This window comes from Mytilus edulis, chromosome 9 (genome assembly GCF_963676685.1).
Source record: "Mytilus edulis chromosome 9, xbMytEdul2.2, whole genome shotgun sequence".
NCBI classification, from domain to species: domain Eukaryota; kingdom Metazoa; phylum Mollusca; class Bivalvia; order Mytilida; family Mytilidae; genus Mytilus; species Mytilus edulis.
In genome coordinates, this window is record NC_092352.1 from 2,430,595 (window position 1) to 2,451,772 (window position 21,178).

Here is a 21,178-nt window from a genome sequence, read left to right on the forward strand (position 1 = left end):
AAATTTTGATGCAAAAATGATTTTGTCAGAGGATAATATTTCTGACTTAAACTGGTGGGTTAATAATGTTAAATCCAGTTTCAACCCGATAAATCAAAAGGATCCTGACTTTATTCTTAAGACGGATAGTTCAAGCAAGGGTTGGGGTGCAGTTGTGCAAGATACACTGTTAGAAACCAAAGGTTTTTGGACGTACGAAGAACAGAAAAATCATATCAATTTTCTAGAACTTTAAGCTATATTACTAGCATTAAAATGGTTTTGTTCTTCTAAGGAAAAAATTCATATACGAGTTTATGTAGATAACATGGTGGCATTGAATTACATTAACAAAATGGGTGGTCGCATTCTGAAGTTAAACACGTTAACAAAAGAATTATGGAATTGGTGTATTAATAGAAAAATCTGGGTAACTGCGTTTTATTTGCCTGGAGTTGCAAATATAGAGGCAGATCGCCTCTCACGATCAATAAATGTTGACATTGAGTGGAAATTAAATGAAAATGTTTTTCATATTATAAATAGTTTATTTGGACCACATGATGTGGATTTGTTTGCATCTAAGATTAATCATCAGTTACCACGTTACTATTCATATTTTCCTGATAGTTATGCAGAAGCAGTAGATACATTTTCAGTTCAATGGAATAACATTAATTGCTATTGTTTTCCTCCTTTCAGTCTGATTGGGAAGATACTGCAAAAAGTGGACAAGGACAAAGTAGACATGACGTAAGTTGCACCGTTATGGAACACCTAAAACTGGTTTCCACTGATATTACACCGGATAGTGGCAGATTCATTTATGATAAACAGCCAGAAAAATCTACTTTATCAACCTCAAAGTCCGACAATAGAACATCACATAGTGAAATTAAAATTAGCAGTTTTCAGGATATCGGGCAACTGTTCCAAAGTTATGGACTATCAAAAGAAGCTTCCGACATTATTGCATCATCGTGGAAACCAGCTACCAAACAACAATATTGGACATATTGCAAAAGATGGTTGTCATTTTGCAGTGAAAGGGAAATCGATATATTTAAAGCCACTGAGTTAAATGTTTTAGAATTTTTAACTTTATTTTATAAACAAGGTTTAGGTTATAGTGCTATTAACACTGCAAGAAGTATGTTATCTTCTTTTTTGTCAGTAAATAGAGAAATAACTGTTGGTCAATGGCCACTAGTGAAGCGATTTTTAAAAGGTATTTTTAATCTTAAACCCTCATTACCTAGATATCAACAGACATGGGATGTTAATATATAGTGTTACAATATCTTATGACATTAACACCAGTTCACATGTTGACTTTGCGTGTTTTATCGTATAAGTTAGTTACATTACTGTTATTATTAACAGGTCAAAGGTTACAAACTATTCATTGTTTTGATTTGGATGACATAAATGTTACAGATAGTAGCATATATATAGATGTAAGAACTTTATTAAAATGTTCGAAGCCTGGATCACATTTACAACCAATAGAGTTGCCAGCTTTTATAGATGATGATAGACTTTGTATAGTTACTGTTTATAAGGAATATTTACTTAGAACATCTTCTTTCAGAAAAACTCAAAAGCTAATATTAAGCTGTGTCAAACCGTATCAACATGTGTCTAAAGCCACTATTGCACATTGTGTGAAAACTGTTCTGCAGTTGGCTGGTATAGATATTACAATTTATAAATCACATAGTACTAGATCAGCTAGTACCTCAGAGCAGCTTTTCAATGTGCTACTTCTATTGACACAATATTAAAAGCTGCAGGATGGTCAAATGATTCAACATTTAGAAAATTTTATAACAGACCAGTTTCAAAACAAAATTATAATGATAATTTTAGTGTCAAAGTTTTGAGAAGTCAAAAATTGTCAAACTGATTGATTAAAATATCTATGAACAGTTTACTATAAAGTTGCATATATCATGTAATTATGTGTACATGTATGTATATATTGTTTAGTTATACTTTGGAAGAATACAAGTTAACTACTACTTTGTAATTATTTATGCCTGATTAAATCGACATAAAAGACTGGTTATGTGTAACAGATCACATATCTCTGAAATCTCATGGTACTCTCAGCATATAGGTTCAATAAAATTGTACAATTAAATGAGACTTACCTTAAGTCGAAATTTGATTGTAATTTTGTTGAACCTATTTATGCTGAGAGTTAACATGCCCACGCGATAACTCGTATTCCCTCCCAATTTTCTTTTCTTTTCTGATGTATCATTATGTACTATGTGCTCTGTTACATTCTCTGAAAAGTGACCTCTATGACCGGCATGCGCACTCTCATGTTAACTCTCAGCATAAATAGGTTCAACAAAATTACAATCAAATTTCGACTTAAGGTAAGTCTCATTTAATTGTACAAATATAAGTCACTGTACAGCCTTAGGAATATCACTCTACATATTAGGCGTTTCTTAATATTGTTTAACCACCAATGCATATGCCTCAATCGATGTAGATGTGACACATTTTCTATTTGACTGCAAGCATTATGCATATTATATAAAATACTTTGTCAGGATTTTACAGTAATACAGACTTAGTTGCATGACATTAACTTCATAGAAACCTGTCTATATTTCTCTTATCCTACACGTTTTTTTTTAAATTGTGTATCAAGTTTTATTAATATCTTATTGAGTCTATCTTAATGGTTATTATTTCAGTTAATGTTTGATCTTAACAAATATTTGAAAAAATAAACTGCAGTTCAAGATCTGTGAAAAGACTTTAATACACCTGATTTATTATTTTGAAAGATTAAAACAAAACAAAATTGTCATTGTTCGTGTTTATTTATTGCAAAGGTAATTTTGCAACCGAAAAGAGGTTTTAACTACAAATTTTCAAGTTGTATATCAAAACTGATTAAATGCACAACATCGCCGCAAGTCTTGTGTATACAAGTTAAATCACAAAAATACTGAACTCCGAACAAGAATAGAATTTTCCGTATTAAAGTAAGGACATATGGTATAATTGCCAATGGAACATTATGGTGCTGATTTCAGAAACTGTTAATGTCTTAACACGACATCAATGTACACTACACACTTTTTTTTTTAAATATATATTTTACCTGTATATTTCGACAAATAAGGATTTTATATTGTCTAAATGTGTATCCATCAGCAAGGTTTTCATATGCACATCACACGATAAATAGTTGTGAATTAAACAACTTAATAATGACGGAATTATAAATCGTTATGACATGTTCAGTCGTCAGTCAATTTTCAGACTTATTTACTGCTATTACGACAATCCACTTTCAGTTGATGTCGACATTTCAGTAAAGAATTTACCTGTAGAAAGCAAGAATATGCTGACAAAATAATATATATTAAACACCTTAACTATAAACTAAACTTATCCCTTTTTTTGTTTAGTTATTGTTTCATATATAAAATTCATTCAATCGATGTATCTGAACTTGTTTTTGTTAATCTGTTGTTAGCACTTGCGATCACAAGGAAAAAAAACTCTTATACAAGCGAAATCCCGATGCAAACTTTGAAGCTGATCAAACGGTAAAAATATAACCAAATTAGGAACGGAATCAAGGCTTTTCATAAAGGATATAGAATCCCTTATAAAAATTACTTCAATTTGTTTTACAAAATTGTCAAAATAGTTATCAAAAGTACCAGGATTATAATTTAGTACGCCAGACGCGCGTTTAGTCTACATAAGACTCATCAGTGACGCTCATATCAAAATAGTTATAAAGCCAAGCAATACAAAGTTGAAGAGCATAGAGGATCCAAAATTCAAAAAAAGTTGTGCCAAATACGGCTAAGGTAATCTATTCCTGGGACAAGAAAATCCTTACTTTTTCGAAAAATTCAAAGTTTTGTATTTTGTGTTTTCAAAAAAGAGCCAATATTTGTACAGTAACAGTGGCTACTAGTCCATTAATACAGCGTAATAGATTTAATTAACAAAAACACTACATCAAAAGTTAAGATGACATATGCGGTTGTAAATATATTTTTTACAGGTCAAGCATAATTTCAACACCCAATATGTGTATCTATGAAAGTTATTTAGTTATATATATATATACATATATATAACAAGTCAAAAAGGGTACAACATCACCATTAAATAACTATAAAATATACAAATATTAGATATTTCGGATAACAGATATCCTTTATCAATAATAGCACGATGTCAAATGAATCATGTCAATATCTTCAAACTGAGATACTTTTTCTAAATCTTGAATTTATACAATTAAAGCGAACACCACAGACGCTGATACAATTTTAAAATTTCCAAACACGGCGCAAAGATTACTAAGATATGCCAAATGAAAGTAGTTATTTTCGTTGTGAACTGGCACAACTCTAGATTTCCAAAGGTTGTGACAGTTGAGATGTTATGACTGCATTGAGGGCAGTCCTCAAACAAAAAGATCAAGAATGTCCTAACCGATCCAGGATGGTATAAATTAGACAACGGTAGGGCAATTACAACAGAAACTACATATTTAAGCCTCCCAAACGAATAGCAGTCTAATAATGATTGAAAAAATAAGTTTTATATAATGAGGTAAAAAAATTGAACGTGGCAACGTACTTATACATCATCCCGAATAAATGGAAACCTGTAATTTAAACTGTTATTTTTAAAAATAATTTCAACTGTAAAGCCAGTACTAAATCCGGCGTTGTTTGAAACAGGTGGTCACAGGAAAATGAAGGGCTCGTTCTATGTTTTTTCATTTATGCCCTCTGGGGAAACTGTCCGTAACTTTCTTATCCAAAATCTTTCCCGAGCGACTCTGTCGACCTTCGACCAACCCTCGTTGTGGTCTATGATTGTGATGGTAAGGTTTTTGAGATCAGCTTGTGTGTGTCCAGGTGATCTCAAATGACGACTTACGGGTAGGTCGGGCTTGCAAGTGTAGTCACTTCGATGACCATTCATGCGTTTGTTAAATGGCTGCTCTGTCTCGCCAACATACTGCATGCCACATCGACACTGAAGGAGGTATACAACATTCTGGGTTTTGCAAGTTACATTGCAATATATAGTGTACACAGACCCAGTCGAGTGGCAAGTGAATGTTTGAGTATTCAGTATTTGTTGACAAGTCAGGCAACGTCTGTTACCACATGACTTGCACCATCCTGCAATTGAACAGCTTTTATTTGAGGAGACGTCAGCTCTAACAAATAAGTCTTTCAGACTTGCTGGTCTCCGAAAAGCTAAGACAGGAGGATTGGGAAAGATCTTGGATAATTTAGGGTGTTTGGCAATAGTTTGCCAATTGGCACGGATCAAACGTGAAAGGTTATTAAAGGCTGGATTGTATGTAAGAACAAACGAGACTATTTTGCTGCGCTTCTTCCGTTTGTACTGTAAGAGGTCATTGCGGCTGTTATTGTTAGCGCGCGCAAACCCCTTATCTATGTCCAATTTCTTATAACCTCGTTTTGTCAAAAATCCGCGAAGTTCCTGTAACCGTTTCGTGACAGCCTCCTCAGAGGAGCAAATCCGCTTGACTCTGAGAGCTTGACTGTACGGGATACTTTTTGTACAGTGTTTGGGGTGACAGCTTTGGGGAGAAAGGTATTGATGTTTATCTGTGGGTTTACAATAGAGGTCTGTTGATATGACACCGTCCTTTATAGATGTGGTTGTGTCTAAGAAAGATATCTTAGAGTCGGAAATTTCATACGTAAATTTTTTTTTTCAATCATTATTAGACTGCTATTCGTTTGGGAGGCTTAAATATGTAGTTTCTGTTGTAATTGCCCTACCGTTGTCTAATTTATACCATCCTGGATCGGTTAGGACATTCTTGATCTTTTTGTTTGAGGACTGCCCTCAATGCAGTCATAACATCTCAACTGTCACAACCTTTGGAAATCTAGAGTTGTGCCAGTTCACAACGAAAATAACTACTTTCATTTGGCATATCTTAGTAATCTTTGCGCCGTGTTTGGAAATTTTAAAATTGTATCAGCGTCTGTGGTGTTCGCTTTAATTGTATAAATTCAAGATTTAGAAAAAGTATCTCAGTTTGAAGATATTGACATGATTCATTTGACATCGTGCTATTATTGATAAAGGATATCTGTTATCCGAAATATCTAATATTTGTATATTTTATAGTTATTTAATGGTGATGTTGTACCCTTTTTGACTTGTTATATATTATATTTTGTAGTGTACAGAATCATATTACATGATCCATCGCCCTGTAAGATTGATCGTTGACTATTTATTCAGTCATTTTATATACATATATATATATAATGCAAGGCAAAGATATAATTAATAAGTATAAAGTAAAATCACGAACAAATACTGAACTCAAAGAAAAATTCAAAACGGAAAGTCCCTAACAAATGTCAAAATCAAAAATCTCAAAAATATTAAACGAACGGATAAGATTGATGTTTAAATGTTGACATATAACCAAGAGTTATCTCTCTTTCTACATGAAGCCTTTAACCAACTAATATTTAAATCGCTTAAAATAGCAATAAATTTATTTCAAGACATTCATTATACCTATTACATTTTTTGTTATTTAAAAGAAATATGTCCATATAATTGTTTTACTTTGCTACATTTAACTAATTACTATTGTAATAGACCGAATAATCTGTCTCTTGTGTGGGTACATTTGTCATTTCATATTTTCTTTTCATCATTTGGCTATTTATTATTTTTTTTTTTTTTTTTTTGTGTCCACACGGAGACAGAAAGTGCTACTATCAAAAAGTAGTAGAAAGCCTACAATTTGTATGCAGTGGATTTTCAGGGTTTTGTTGCTTCCCGAGTGTTGCAAACACCTACCGATCGTTTGTTTATGGATTATTCTACATATCCGACTATGTCTCGATGTTTATTCTCCCTCAGAAAAGCCCCTATTATCATATTTGTTCAGCTCTGATTCACTCCACTTTAAATATCAATGGATTCCATTCATAAATATTCTGACCAATCAAAATCACTTTCTCATTTTCATGGGAAGGGAGATAATTTGATCACATGATCGAAACAGAAACCATGATTGTTTACAATGCACATGCAAAAACGTAAGATATAAATCAAATGAAATAGTATTAATGGCAAGTCAGAAACCTGCTGACAGCTGTAATGACAGTTGCAGTATCTGTAATGACAAATTTGTTTATCAAGTGAAAAGAAAAAGATTTGATAGAACAAGCATTGACAGTAAATTACATAGACAACCAGAAAAAGTGAGTGATGTACTCGAACACTTTATTCAGTTAACCCCAAATAGGGATGAAAAGGCATACATTTGTTCTAGTTGTTCTTCCAAAGTTTTCAAATATGGACAATTACTGTATTCCAAAGAAGAGCTTAGAACAGTAGCAGATAGTTCAACTTACATTGGGAAAAAAATATTAGTGACATGTGCATCACCAAGAACTCCTAGCAGATACAGGACAAAGAAACAATGTGTCCGAACTACATGTACTGTTACCCCAAAACATACAATGAAACAATTTGTCCAATCGTCGAAAAAACTGCAATTGAAAGGCAAAAAGCATTCCTCTTTTGGATATAAAAGAACTGCTTCAATTTATTTATCAGCTAGCAGATACTCTAATGTTTTTAAAACTTTGATTAAAAACTCTAAGGCTGCAAGAACAGCTTTTAAAAATATTATGGTCGGTGAGATAAAAAAAGAGGTCTCTGAGCTTTGTAAAGCAAAGCATGATACAGTGTGGCGCTCTGGCTCGAAAAATGGCATCAATGCTTTCAATCGATTTTCATGGGACAGTGCAGTAGAAGAAACAAAAAGGTTTTGTCCACTGTTAGTAGCAGCTGTGTCATCATCTTTGTCAAATAACATCAATCTACAGAGAAAGTTTGGAAAAACACAAGTGTCTTTACTGCCAAATTTAGGTTGCATCCTTGGACAGATTGTCTTCGCAAGGAAACCCTACACAATGAAATTTTTACAAGAAATGATTGGGCTGCAGATGTGGATGTCTGGAACCTCCAGAAAGGTAAAAAGTCCAAAATTATAACAAATCAGTCAAACCTGTGTTAAGACAAATGTCAGAGACTAGAATTAGATAAAAAAAAAAAAAAGTGTTTAAAAATGTTCAGCTCAATTTGAGACTGTCTGAATTTTTTTTATAGTTATTACATATGTACCACCTCAATGTTATTGTACAATTATTTTTTGTTTGTTACACAGGTTAGGCTGTATTGCAATTTGGTTTGATATGTCCATAAAAATTGAATTAGAACTAATATGCATGTTGTATTGAACTTTAATGAAACCCCAAATTGGCATGATAAGTTTGAGAAAAATAGACAGTACAATATACATGTATAACATATGGAAACAAGTCATACACAGAGCTATCCCCCCTTATTTTATCAAAATGTTAAAATTCAGTGCATTTTGTTTGAACTTGGAATAAATCATTTTGATTTAAAACTTTGAAGCAAAAAACAAGTACATTACTTTTTTATAAACATGTAGCAATGAGATATCTAATGAAACATTAATCATGTATACAGAATTCACCTTATTTATTGTGATAAAAAGACACAGGACCCAATCACAATCACTGATTATCTTACTAACAAATGTTAAGATTTCAACTTTAATGTATGTATGAAATTTAATATAGATGTGTTTTTTAGGCATTTACCCGACTGAACCATTTAGGCATCACGCTAGGAACAGATGCAACACGTGGTGCAGTGGACAAGATAAGACAGGGGTTTAGTAAAGATCTAACAGAGATGAAAGAGCATTTAACCCGTAACAACAGAGCAGCTGTACAGATACGCAGAAGGTTGTTTGATGAAGAAGGTATCATATGCTAAATTAAATCTATGTATACATAATTTTTTAAAATTTAATCTATACTTTCAAATACACACTTACTACAGACAACAATAAATACAATTGATGCGTTCTTAAAGTGCTACATGTAGCTTATCAATTAAATTTGTACATATGTACTCTAAATTTCAGTGTGAAACTTGCAATCGACTGTAATTTCATAACTCAATATTATTGTTATATTTCTTAAAATTTAAATTCCATAGATGTACTGTTTGCTCAAATTCTGCACAGATTAAAAAAAATCAACAAAAAGAAGGTTGGGGGAGGGGGGGGGGGTGTCAAACCCCAGAACTGGATATGACATATCTGTCCAACATTTTTGACATATCTACCCTTATTTTAGCAGTGACAATACAATTAAATATTTCATCAGATATTTAATTAGTTGACTTTTGTGTTGAACAATTCAATAATCAATTTTAGATGAAGAGGGAGATGGAGAAGGGGTTGCCATTTTGGACGATACTCTACCATATGCAGTAGAAAGTGACAATGAGGATGCCAATCCAAATAATGGAAGAGACGAGGATGCAACAAGCTTAAATGACACAATTCCTTTTGAAGATGAAGATGAAGTTGAAGGTACATATAAAAACTGTAAATATCATAAAGGACAAAGTTCATAATTTGAAAGGAACAAAGAGTATGTCTAACTTAAATAGAATGTCAAAATTTCACTCAAACATTACTTGACAATATTGGTTAAGGTTACTCTCTTGAGCCGCTATGATTAAAATTTAAAAGTAGCAAGGACAAGTAAAACAGACATTTTGGTAAGTGAAAATTAAGTCCTGTTTTTTCTAGGGGGAACCTTTTTTCTCATGATTACTTTTCATTTTATATATGATTATCTGATAACTGTTTACTGATCATTTGATTCTTGACATTAAATTAATAATTATGATTAATGATAAAAATAATGTGATTGCAAGTATTAAGTAATGCTAACATTAGATTCCAGAATAACATATTAAACTAGAATAAGTTTTTATTTTATATTTTAGCTATTTTAGCTGATGATTTGCAAGAAGCAGTTATGATTACACCAGCTGAAAGACAAGGATTAGAGGAGGTTAATGAAGATTTAATGGTTGTTAATGAAGATTTAATGGTTGTTAATGAAGTTGACAATGAGGTATAATTTTTAAGTCCTATGATGCTGTCGTTGTCAGATTTTAAGCTTACATGACCCTTCGGCGTCAAGAATCTTCTCTGAAACTACTGGGCAAAATACCTTCAAACTTTAACTTAATGTTCCTCAGGGTGCTGTAGAATAAAGTGACAGATCCATAAAAAACGGGGAGGTTTAGGCAAGGCATGGCATGTTCAGTTGGGGGTGGGGGTTAATTCTCAAAATTCATTTATAGGCTCAACCTCAACAAAAAAGTAACCCCTAAAAAACTATAACTTCAGTATTTAACTTGTGTGATTTGAATGAGATTTTATTACATGGTCACTTGCAAGAAGAGGAAGGATCATATTTTATAAAGGAGTGTTGGCCCCGACCATTATTGAAAAGGGACCAAAATTGTATCTTTTATAACTTTACTAATAGTTGGATCGATTTACATTTAGAATTTTATTTTGCATGAGCTTGCAATTACAGTATATATTCTTTGAGTAATAATATTAAATGATATTCATGCAATAATGGATGGCAATATGTATTGAGCCAAATATGACTTTGATAGCAACTTTTGTGTTATTTTATAGGAAGAAGTTCCAGAAAATGAACTTTGTTTATATAGTTTAGTCTTCGACAATGTGAACAAACATTTACATGCAAAGCAAACTAGCAGAGACAAAGGGAACATAATGAAAAATATGGTGCAGGCATATGCGGCTGTTGATCGGATACCAACAGGGCATCTTGATGATAAACAGCCAACACCTGCAGAAGTTGCTGAAATACCATGTACTGTGTTTTTAACTAATGAAGAAGAGGTTAAAACCATAAGGTATGAATATTTTATTTGCGACGTGTTTTAATCAACATGAAAAAAATAAAAATTACAAAATTACTGCACACCACAAAGAAAATTCAAAAAGGACAGTCCCTAATCAAATGCAGTGTTTTAATGCAATAACATGAGTCCTAGCGTAAGTTTTATACAGACCCATAGAAAAGGTCCATTACCATGTTTCGTCAAGAGGTAATTCTGTCAGACATTATAGAATACATCTATTTATGTAACTGTTCTTTGTCAGACATTTCTTATAGAAAAATGACACTCGTCTAAACATCAACCCAACAATGTTAGATCTGTAAATTTGCTTTTGCAAATTTTTTGTTTTTCCCTCACCGGAATTCGAACCCATGCTTCTGAGATATCGTGACACCAAATCACCTCATTGTATCCTGTGCGCTAGACCACACGACCATATATATATAAGAATAAGACAATGTGGTAGATTGCCAATAAGACAAATCTCCATGCATGACCTAAAGTAGTAAATATAAGCAATTATGGATCACAGTGCCATATGATAAAACACATTGTAAAGTGTTTGTGACAGGTCAGACTTTTAATTGCATTTTATGTTAGACAATTAGTATAAATAAGAAGATGTGGTATGAGTGTCAATGAGACAACTATCCATCTAAGTTTCAATGTATTTAAAGTTAACAATTACAGGTCAAAGTACAGCCTTCAACTCTGACCTTGGTTAACACTGAACAGTCAGCTATAAGGGTCCAATCATTAGTGTATAACAATTTAAACAGGAAAAATCAGGCATATTTCAGTGAGTCTTTGCTTGCGTAGTAAAAAAATTAGCATAGTACACAAATCAGTTAAAACGTCATACAGTGTCAAGTTAGTGTCCATTGGTATTTTCAAAAACTTAATTTAATTTTTTTCTAAATTGTCAACGTCTTAATTTAAAATTGATTTTGCCTTATATTTCAGATTAGATTATGTACAGCAGGTGAAAGAAGTTTTGGTTGCCAATATTCCTTGCTTCCAGAATCTGGAATATGAAGATTCTCGTGTCCATTTATACGAGCAACATTCATCTAGAAAAAGCAATTTGGTATGTATAAACATATAAAGAATGGAAAGTTGTCTCAATGGCAACAAAACCACATCTTTTTGTGTTTATATTCATGAATATTTCAATAATGTAACATATTTCTTGAAGCAAGGCAAACAAAAAGTTACATTGCTTTAGTTACATAGTTGTCACGCCTTTTATTTTAATTTCAGATCCCTTTGGGAGTCCTTGATAAAGATGAAGCAAGAATTGCAGAAATGGTTGATATCATGGAAGACTACCACCAATATGTTCCTGGTACAAGAGATGAAAATCCTGTGATAATACCTCTATTTGGAGATGGACTAAGTGTAGAAAGGGGCTTTGATGCTCAAGATGCTCGCATCAATGCAGGTGATCCTTGGCAGCAGTTACAGGGTCTTCATCCATCCATCCAAGAATGGCACAAGCGGGGAATTTTGCTACAGGTAATATGTTTATTATGTTTGCAATAAGGCACACACTTTAATTATATTTGGTATGAAAAAAACTGTAGAATTTACCAGTCTAGCTTATCATAATTTTTTTGTTATTGCCAAGATTGTTAGAACTTTAATGAGGGTCCTAAAGGGGGGGTATGTGCATTAAAAAACGTGAAATAAAATAACCGTTTTACGATGAAGAGAACATAAAAAAAAATGCTTGCACATTGCTGTTATGAACTATATGAACGGAAGCACTTGAAATAGAAATGGTGAAAAAAAAGCACTTTGGAAGCAAACAACCCTTAACCACCCTCTGAAATGAAAATAAAGCATGAGCATTGTGGGAGACTTGAAATTGTTAGATATGTTAAGTTTTTTTTTAATTGTCTTATATTCTTTATCCATATAAATAAGAAGATGTGGTATGACTGCCAATGAGACAACTCTCCATAAAAGTTAACAATTATAGGCCAAAGTATGGTAGTCAACACAGAGCCTTGGCTCACAATGAACATCAAGCTATAAAGAGCCCCAAAATGAACAATCTAATTAAAAACCGATCTCTCATCGCTCCTGTTTTCTGATATGTCGCGTGGGAGATCTAACGAAACCCACTTTGAGGTCACATGTGAGTGAACTGAAAGTTATGAATTTATAATGATATGCAAATGAGTTGATGACCTATTAATAAGCCAATCAAAAAAGTTTAATGAATTATTTGGACTGCTGATTTTGTCGTAAATAAAATGAATTACATCCCTTTACCTCAGGATAAATTTCCAAGATCGGGGAAGACTCTTTTTCATTGGAAGAAAAAAAAACACCTATGAGGTCACTCACATGTGACCTCAAAGCCGGTTTCGTTAGATCTGCAACGCGACATATCAGAAAACGGGAGCGATGAGAGATCGGTTTTTAATAAGATTGCAAAATGACTAGTGTAAAACAATTCAAACAGGAAAGCCAAGTCTAATCTATATACAAAACAAGACGAGAGAAACTGATTTCTTTAATTTCAATATGCATGTTTTTTTGTTTTTTTCAGGATACTTTTAGGCTTCTTTACTCCCAAAAAAGTGCTAGAAGTGCTGGATCATTGTCATACATAAGAAACTCATACAGACAAATAAATGTGAAGGAGAAAGTGTCTGCATGCTTTAATGAAGCAACTGAGTTACTTAGATTTTCAACAACAGCATACATTGTGGCTTCAGCATTGACATTCATGAACTGCGCTTCTATCGATGATATTCCCACTGATCTCCAAACCCAACAAGATGACTTGCTTCTGTATATGTCAGAAATTGCAGAAAAGATAGTGGAAATGTGTTTCCTCCCACCAAATACTGTGTCTATTTTAAATGCCAATACCTCACAAAAGGACCTTTATAAATACTGTGTATGTAAAAATGACATTGAAGAAGATATGATAAGGTGTAACAATAAGAAGTGCAATAGGGGAAAATGGTTTCATTATTCATGTAAAGACATTACAAATGATGAAATTCTTTCTGAAGAGTGGTACTGTTGTCAAGTTTGCAAGGTCAGTCAAACAAGTTCTGAAGTTAAAGATGATTTAGTGTATGAATATAGCCAGATGTTACTTTGGAGAGGTATTGGAGAGATGATACGTCATAAGGCAATAAGATCCAACAATGGACCAAAAATGTTAATGTACTGGAAAGAAGATATGGTTGAGTTCTTTAAAATGGGACATACAAAGTACTTTTTATGTGGACATAGATTATTGATGGACACACATGGTGCGTTGTCATTAAGAATAGCCAAGCAACTAACATGGAACAGAACAGTCAATGTCCACGGGGGTGTCAATCGCAATATAGAGATGGACTTACAAATGGAGTTCTTTAATAAAGAACTTAAAGGTAAAATATTTTTTTAAAATAAGTTACTTCTAACCTTTTATTATTTTTATGCCCCACCTACGATAGTAGAGGGGCATTATGTTTTCTGGTCTGTGCGTCCGTTCGTCTGTTCGTTCGTTCGTTCGTCCGTCCGTCTGTCCCGCTTCAGGTTAAAGTTTTTGGTCAAGGTAGTTTTTAATGAAGCTGAAGTCCAATCAACTTGAAACTTAGTACATAATTATGTTCCTTATGATATGATCTTTCTAATTTTAAAGACAAATTAAACTTTTGACCCCTATTTCACGGTCCACTGAACATAGAAAATGAAAGTGCAAGTTTCAGGTTAAAGTTTTTGGTCAAGGTAGTTTTTGATGAAGTTGAAGTCCAATCAACTTGAAACTTAGTACAAATGTTTCCTATGATATGATCTTTTTAATTTTAATGCCTAATTATATTTTTTACCCATTTTCACGGTCCATTGAACATGGAAAATGATAGTGCGAGTGGGGCATCCGTGTACTTTGGACACATTCTTGTTTGTCATCATGTTAGTCGTCGTTGTCATTGTAAACTTTTAATTCGCATTAAAGTGTCCACAGTATATCTCAGTAAGTATTCATGATCAGTAAACTTTGCATACAGGTGATTGATTGTTAGCATCCAAGCAGAATTAGGTCACTGTGACCTATATTTTCAGCTTCATTGACTTACATTAAAGTTTTCATCCAAGTTTATATATCAGTAACAAGTTATCAGTTAACTGCTAGTAGTCTGTTGTTATTTATGTATTATTGTCATTTTGTTTATTTTCTTTGGTTACATCTTCTGACATCAGACTCAGACTTCTCTTGAATTGAATTTTAAATGTGCGTATTGTTATGCATTTACTTTTCTACATTGGCTAGAGGTATAGGGGAGGGTTGAGATCTCATAAACATGTTTAACCCCGCTGCATTTTTGCGCCTGTCCCAAGTCAGGAGCCTCTGGCCTTTGTTAGTCTTGTATTTTTTTAATTTTAGTTTCTTGTGTACAATTCGGAAATTAGTATGGCGTTCATTATCACTGAGCTAGTATATATTTGTTTAGGGGCCAGCTGAAGGACGCTTCCGGGTGTGGGAATGTCTCGCTACATTGAAGACCTGTTAGTGACTTTCTGCTGGGTTTTTTTCTATGGTCGGGTTGTTGTCTCTTTAACACATTCCCCATTTCCATTCTCAATTTTATAATTCAATCCTCCAACCATTCATATGAGATCTTCTCCGCTGAAACTACTGAAGGAATTGGAACCAAACTTGACCACAATCATCTTAATGGTTTCTACTTTGAAATTATGTTCCCATTTCTGCTGATTGAAAAATATGGCTACCAATGGCTAAAAATAGAACATTGGGGTCAGCCAACATTTTTGGTCTACTGAAGGAATGAGAACCAATCTTGAACAAAATTCTCCCAAGGGTTACTTTGGTTTTTCTTTTCTTTTTTAAGAATAATCATATTCCTCAGCCACAAGGATACAGTAGTTATTTAATGTATATATGCTCATAATTAGGGACATCAAAAGTTCAATGAGGAATGAAAAACTTTATTCACATAGTTTTTCATTACCCCTACCCCCTCTTAACTTAATTTGGGAAAAATTGTTTGACCAATATGGATATATGTAAAAATCAATGTCTGATAAACAAAACTTGCAGTAGTTTAACCCCACCACACACCCAAACTATTTTATTTAAGGTTTTTTTTATCCTACATTGATCTTTTGATGTCGTCCCTTACTATTTACTCTATTCAACAAGTACATTAAAGTAAAATTCTAGTTTAACCAATTATTAAATGAACATTTTTTGTTTTCAGAATCACTGAAAGATGCTGGGGGAAACATTTCAGAAAAGACCATGGCAAGACATGGGGAAATGGTTGGTGTCGCAAAACAACTAGGGAAGATTATGGACAGAATTTGCATATCAAGTACACAATACTGTAGAAGTAGATCAGAAATTAAAAGAAATGATGATATAAAGCATCTCGTTAATTGCTTGTTAAAGAATGATTGCTGTAAACGAACAACATTAGCAAGATATCACACTGGTTTTGGGGATATTTCTTTCAACACATCCACAGATCATCCCATCGCAATGAGGAAAAGAATCGAGAAGCATGTAAAAAAAAGATCAAAAAGACTTCGTCTAATCAATGCAAGGTAATATCTTTTGACAACTATAGTCAGATTAAACTTCACATTGACCTTCAAGGACCAAAAAAAATTTTACACTTGATATTTGGTATTTCCAGATGTCACCTTTAATTGTCACCTATCGAAGTGCTTTCTTCCAGCAACAAATTGGCACACCAATGTGGAATAATTGTGCCCCCTTCTTTCCTATTTTTTTGTACTCTTACGAAACAGAAACTACTAAATAGCCAATCTATAAAACTTGTGAGAATGATAAGCATGATGAGCTGTACCTATCTACCAATTTTAAGATAAATTGGAATAAATTTGTAGGAATTATAGCCCCTTAATTCTTTAGACTTTATTTTTTGTCTATTTTGCACTGAAAGAGTAAGCGTCCTCTGCTTCTATATCTATTTTTGTCAAGAAAAAAACAAACATATTCACCAAATTAAAACTTGGATTTTACTTTCCCTTTACATTTACAGTTTTCAAAACATATACTACAACAATAGCATCTTTCACAAGAACAAGATTCACATTTTTCAGATTCACAATCTTTTGTTTTAAGTAAGCCTTTCTCCATTCCTTTCAAAGTAAACATTGATAGGATTTTTCTGCGATAGCAAATATCACCTTTTAATATTGATTTTAATTGTTCTTCAGAGCCTAATAGAGACCTGCCATATGGATATGTAATACATAAGCCTTGCCTGCCATCTCTACCACATCTGCCTGTTTCCTGCCAAAATGTCATGACTGACACAGGAGCACCCCAGTGGATGACATATTCTACATCTGGAATATCTATGCCTATGCCAAAGGCAACTGTTGCACAAATAACACGTATTTTATTACTTTGTAATTTAAAATTAGTCAATACACGATCAGCTGTATTTGTGTCTGTCCTACTATGAAACATTTCAATAAAACGATTTTGCAATTTTTCTTCTTCATGATGGTATGCACATTTTCCCAGTTCTTCCATAAGCCACATGTACACTGAATTACAATTGTATATATTTGTGCAGTATATAATAGTTTTTGGAGTCAGTTCCTGTTTATCCTTTATTAGATCAAGCAGCCATGCCAAGTTATCACCAATATCTTGTTTCACCTTTTTCTCTACATGTAAGTATACATTTGGCCTGCAAAAAAAAACCAGTTTACTGAGTTAACAAAGATGAAATAAAATAACATAGAGGCTGCAAAATTCAACATTAAGTCTTACGTCAAGAGATAATGACAAAGCAAGAGAAACTGGAGTCAACAAGAAAGTTAAAATTACACATTTAAACAAAACACGCTTAAAGCTTAACAACCTTAATAAATTATTTGGCACATACCTGTCAGGCAAGACAGCAACTACCTTGGTGTCATTATCTAATGCAAGTAGAGAGTACAGGTCTTCTTGGATTTTTTATGTTGCTGTTGCTGTAAGAAGTAGAGTAGGACAACTTGCAAAGAGGCTGATGATATCAGCAACCTTGCGGTACTCAGGTCGGAAATCAAGGCCCCTGAAAAAATAATTATATTGAAACAACATGTACAATCCTTTAATGGAACAATCAATTAAACAAATGTTAAGGTCTTCTATTAAAAAAAAAATCTTCAGAATATTTATTAAAAAAAATGGTAAAGGAAAAAAGAAGAGATATATCTGACAGAAATTCAGAATACAGTTTATCATATATACATGAAACACTTATACTGAAATTTAAAGAAAAAAACAAACCATTCTGAAATACAATGGCATTCATCAAAAACCAGTAGGCAAATCTGGCTCTCCAGTAACCGTAGATCATCAAGTGTTTTCCCTTTCAGGATTTCTGGTGATGCAAATATAATGTCCACATTGCCATCTTTCATTGCTGCAACAGATATAAATAGTGTTTATTATATTGTCTAGGATTGGTGAAAAGGTATTAAAAGTCTTGTTCTATAAACTTGTCTCTAGGCTTTTAAAATTGGCAATGATTGGGTCTGTTCTATTCACATTGTTTGCTCTCAGTCTGGGGCCATGTGGCAGATGCGTATTAAGTGGGTGGGTGTGGGAGGCATGCCTCCCCACCCCCGTTTTGTGGGAAAAAATTGGTTGATTATATAGAGAATCACTGAAGCGGGCCACTTATGCAGTAAGTGCCACCCCACCCCCTTAAACAAAATTCTGTATCTGCCACTGTGTGCAACACTACTGAGAGGGAGGGTATAGTATCTAGCATTATCTAGCCATCTGTCATATGATTGAGTACCATGTAATTAAGAAAGGAAGGCAAATTATAATGTTAAATGTTTTTAAATGTTTAATTAAGACACGAAGGCAAATTATGATATTAAATGTTTTTAAAAGTTTAATATTCACTACAATTTACCTTTAATATCTTCAGCTGGTGCATCTTTCATGATTGCAGCTCCTCTTATCTTCTTAGATTCCAGCGCCATGACTTGATCCTTCATAAGGGCTTTGAGGGGGGAAATTACTAGGCATGTCATCTTTTTGTTTTCTACCTAATTTGTTTCAAATATCAATTTTTAAGATATTTGTTTAAATATATTAAAGCAATATCTCAAAATAATTAAAGCTACATTTTCATATCAAATAAATGTGATAAAAATTGAAACTAACATTTCCTGAGTCCTGACATTTTTTTTTCAATTTTGGAAAAAGTAGTGGTTTTGTGATAAATGTCAGAAATGAAAAAAGTTAAGATAAATTTTACCCCTTTTGCACCTATATCTATGAATTATTTAACAAATGATAAAAATTTATAAATTACAAATCATAGCAATTTAGTTTGAATGTAAAACTACCTTTGACTTCATTAAGACAAAAAGGGTATATATAAGACTTTTTCCAAATCCTGTTGGAAGCATTGCAAACACATTTTGGTCATTTAGCAGATGCTGAATACATTGTTTTTGTTCATTTTTAATTCTTATATCAAATTTGTAAGCTTCAATTATTTCTTCCAAGTATTGCATATTAAAAACATATAAATAGCAGACAGCATGTGCTTGTTCTATTTTTAGAGATCACCTGACAATTTTTAGAGATCACCTGACAATTATCTCCCTTCCCATGAAAATGAGAAAGTGATTTTGATTGGTCAGAATATTTATGAATGGAATCCATTGATATTTAAAGTGGAGTGAATCAGAGCTGAACAAATATGATAATAGGGGCTTTTCTGAGGGAGAATAAACATCGAGACATAGTCGGATATGTAGAATAATCCATAAACAAACGATCGGTAGGTGTTTGCAACACTCGGGAAGCAACAAAACCCTGAAAATCCACTGCATACAAATTGTAGGCTTTCTACTACTTTTTGATAGTAGCACTTTCTGTCTCCGTGTGGACACAAAAAAAAAAAAAAAAAAATAATAAATAGCCAAATGATGAAAAGAAAATATGAAATGACAAATGTACCCACACAAGAGACAGATTATTCGGTCTACTATTGTAACACATATCAAATGTTATATGAAAGAAGCTTACCTGTTTCCGTAGCTGGAGTAGATCATGATTATTTTAACGTAACTGCCTAGAAATTAATTATAATTTAGATAATTTTTATGAAATATTAAAATCACCAATTACCACAGATAACATTAATACACGAAATAAACAGTTAAATCATTTGTGTCTGTGATTTAATCAAATGCGACTCATCACTGAGAGTGTCATTGTCATGTACAATACGATTGTAGCGATTACGGTAGAAGGAACTGCTTTCCCATGCAAATCCTGCACAGCTAGTGTTTAGGTAAGAATAGTGTGTTTTCGTTTAGTTTTCTTATATTATATTTTATTTGGAAATGTCTGTGTTGATTATATATATGAGTGTTTCTCCTGAGATACTGTAGCTATTCTAATTTTAAATTGTAATGAGAACATTTAAACGCTCTGATTTTACAAGTGCCTGTTGTTAGCTATTATTCTTGTGTTTCTTTGTCAATTATGTTCTACTATTATTTTTTTTTTATATTGTAGCCCTGTAATGTTGTGTTGTCATTTTAATGTTATATCTCACATGGCCATAAAAGAGGGAGGTTTAGCATGCCACAAAAGCAGGTTCAACCCACCATTTTTTCCTTTAAAAATGTCCTGTACCAAGTCAGGAATATAGCCATTGTTATGTTATAGTTCGTTTCTCTGTGTGTTACATTTTAACGTTGTGTTTCCGTTGTGTCGTTTGTTTTCTCTTATTTTTGAGTGTGAATTCACATTACTATAGACGTGTCACGGTACTTATCTATCCCAAATTCATGTGTTTGGTTTTGATGTTATATTTGTTATTCTCATAGGATTTTGTCTAATGCTTAGTCCGTTTCTGTGTTTGTTACATTTTAATGTTGTGTCGTTGTTCTCCTCTTATATTTAAGGCATTTCCCTCAGTTTTAGTTTGTTACCCCGATTTTGCTTTTTGTCCATGGATTTATGAGTTTTGAACAGCGGTATACTACTGTTGCCTTTATTTACAAGAATTATAATCTGGCGTAAAACTTTTAAACAATTCACATCTACCATTCCCCAATACATGTAGTATGAAACCTGAAAACTGACTTCCTATCATGGGTTTACAAGTAGCAATGTGGTGTCAATTTAGTAGCTGAGGTTGTTTAATTTTACGGATAACGTGAGGCCACTCCTTATGTTAGATGAAGTTCATGTTGCCTACTATATTGCTTGTAATTTTGACGTTTTTCATTTGGTTATGTGTTTCCAATTATGTGTATTACCCCGTTTGGTATATTGTTTATGGAGGGAGCTTCTGTATTAGTCAATGATACATTC

At 33.0% G+C, this 21,178-nt stretch overlaps 2 protein-coding genes across 2 annotated transcripts; one reads left to right on the plus strand and one right to left on the minus strand.

The window, feature by feature from the left end:
• Positions 1–6,634: 6,634 nt before the first annotated feature.
• Positions 6,635–17,325, plus strand: LOC139487448 (uncharacterized). The gene is made up of 10 exons (XM_071272232.1): positions 6,635–8,027; positions 8,677–8,848; positions 9,308–9,466; positions 9,889–10,019; positions 10,598–10,842; positions 11,794–11,917; positions 12,091–12,345; positions 13,388–14,228; positions 16,062–16,407; positions 17,047–17,325. The coding sequence occupies exons 1-10, from the start codon at positions 7,116–7,118 to the stop codon at positions 17,051–17,053; spliced, it is 3,192 nt and encodes a 1,063-aa protein (XP_071128333.1). The 5' UTR covers positions 6,635–7,115; the 3' UTR covers positions 17,054–17,325.
• LOC139487449 (ATP-dependent DNA helicase RecQ-like) lies at positions 16,827–19,839 on the minus strand. Its single transcript, XM_071272233.1, has 4 exons — positions 18,753–19,839; positions 18,116–18,251; positions 17,727–17,897; positions 16,827–17,528 (listed from the first exon to the last, which is right to left on the minus strand). Exons 1-3 carry the CDS (start codon positions 18,871–18,873, stop codon positions 17,801–17,803), a joined length of 354 nt encoding a protein of 117 aa, XP_071128334.1. The 5' UTR covers positions 18,874–19,839; the 3' UTR covers positions 16,827–17,528; positions 17,727–17,800.
• Between the last annotated feature and the right edge of the window lie 1,339 nt (positions 19,840–21,178).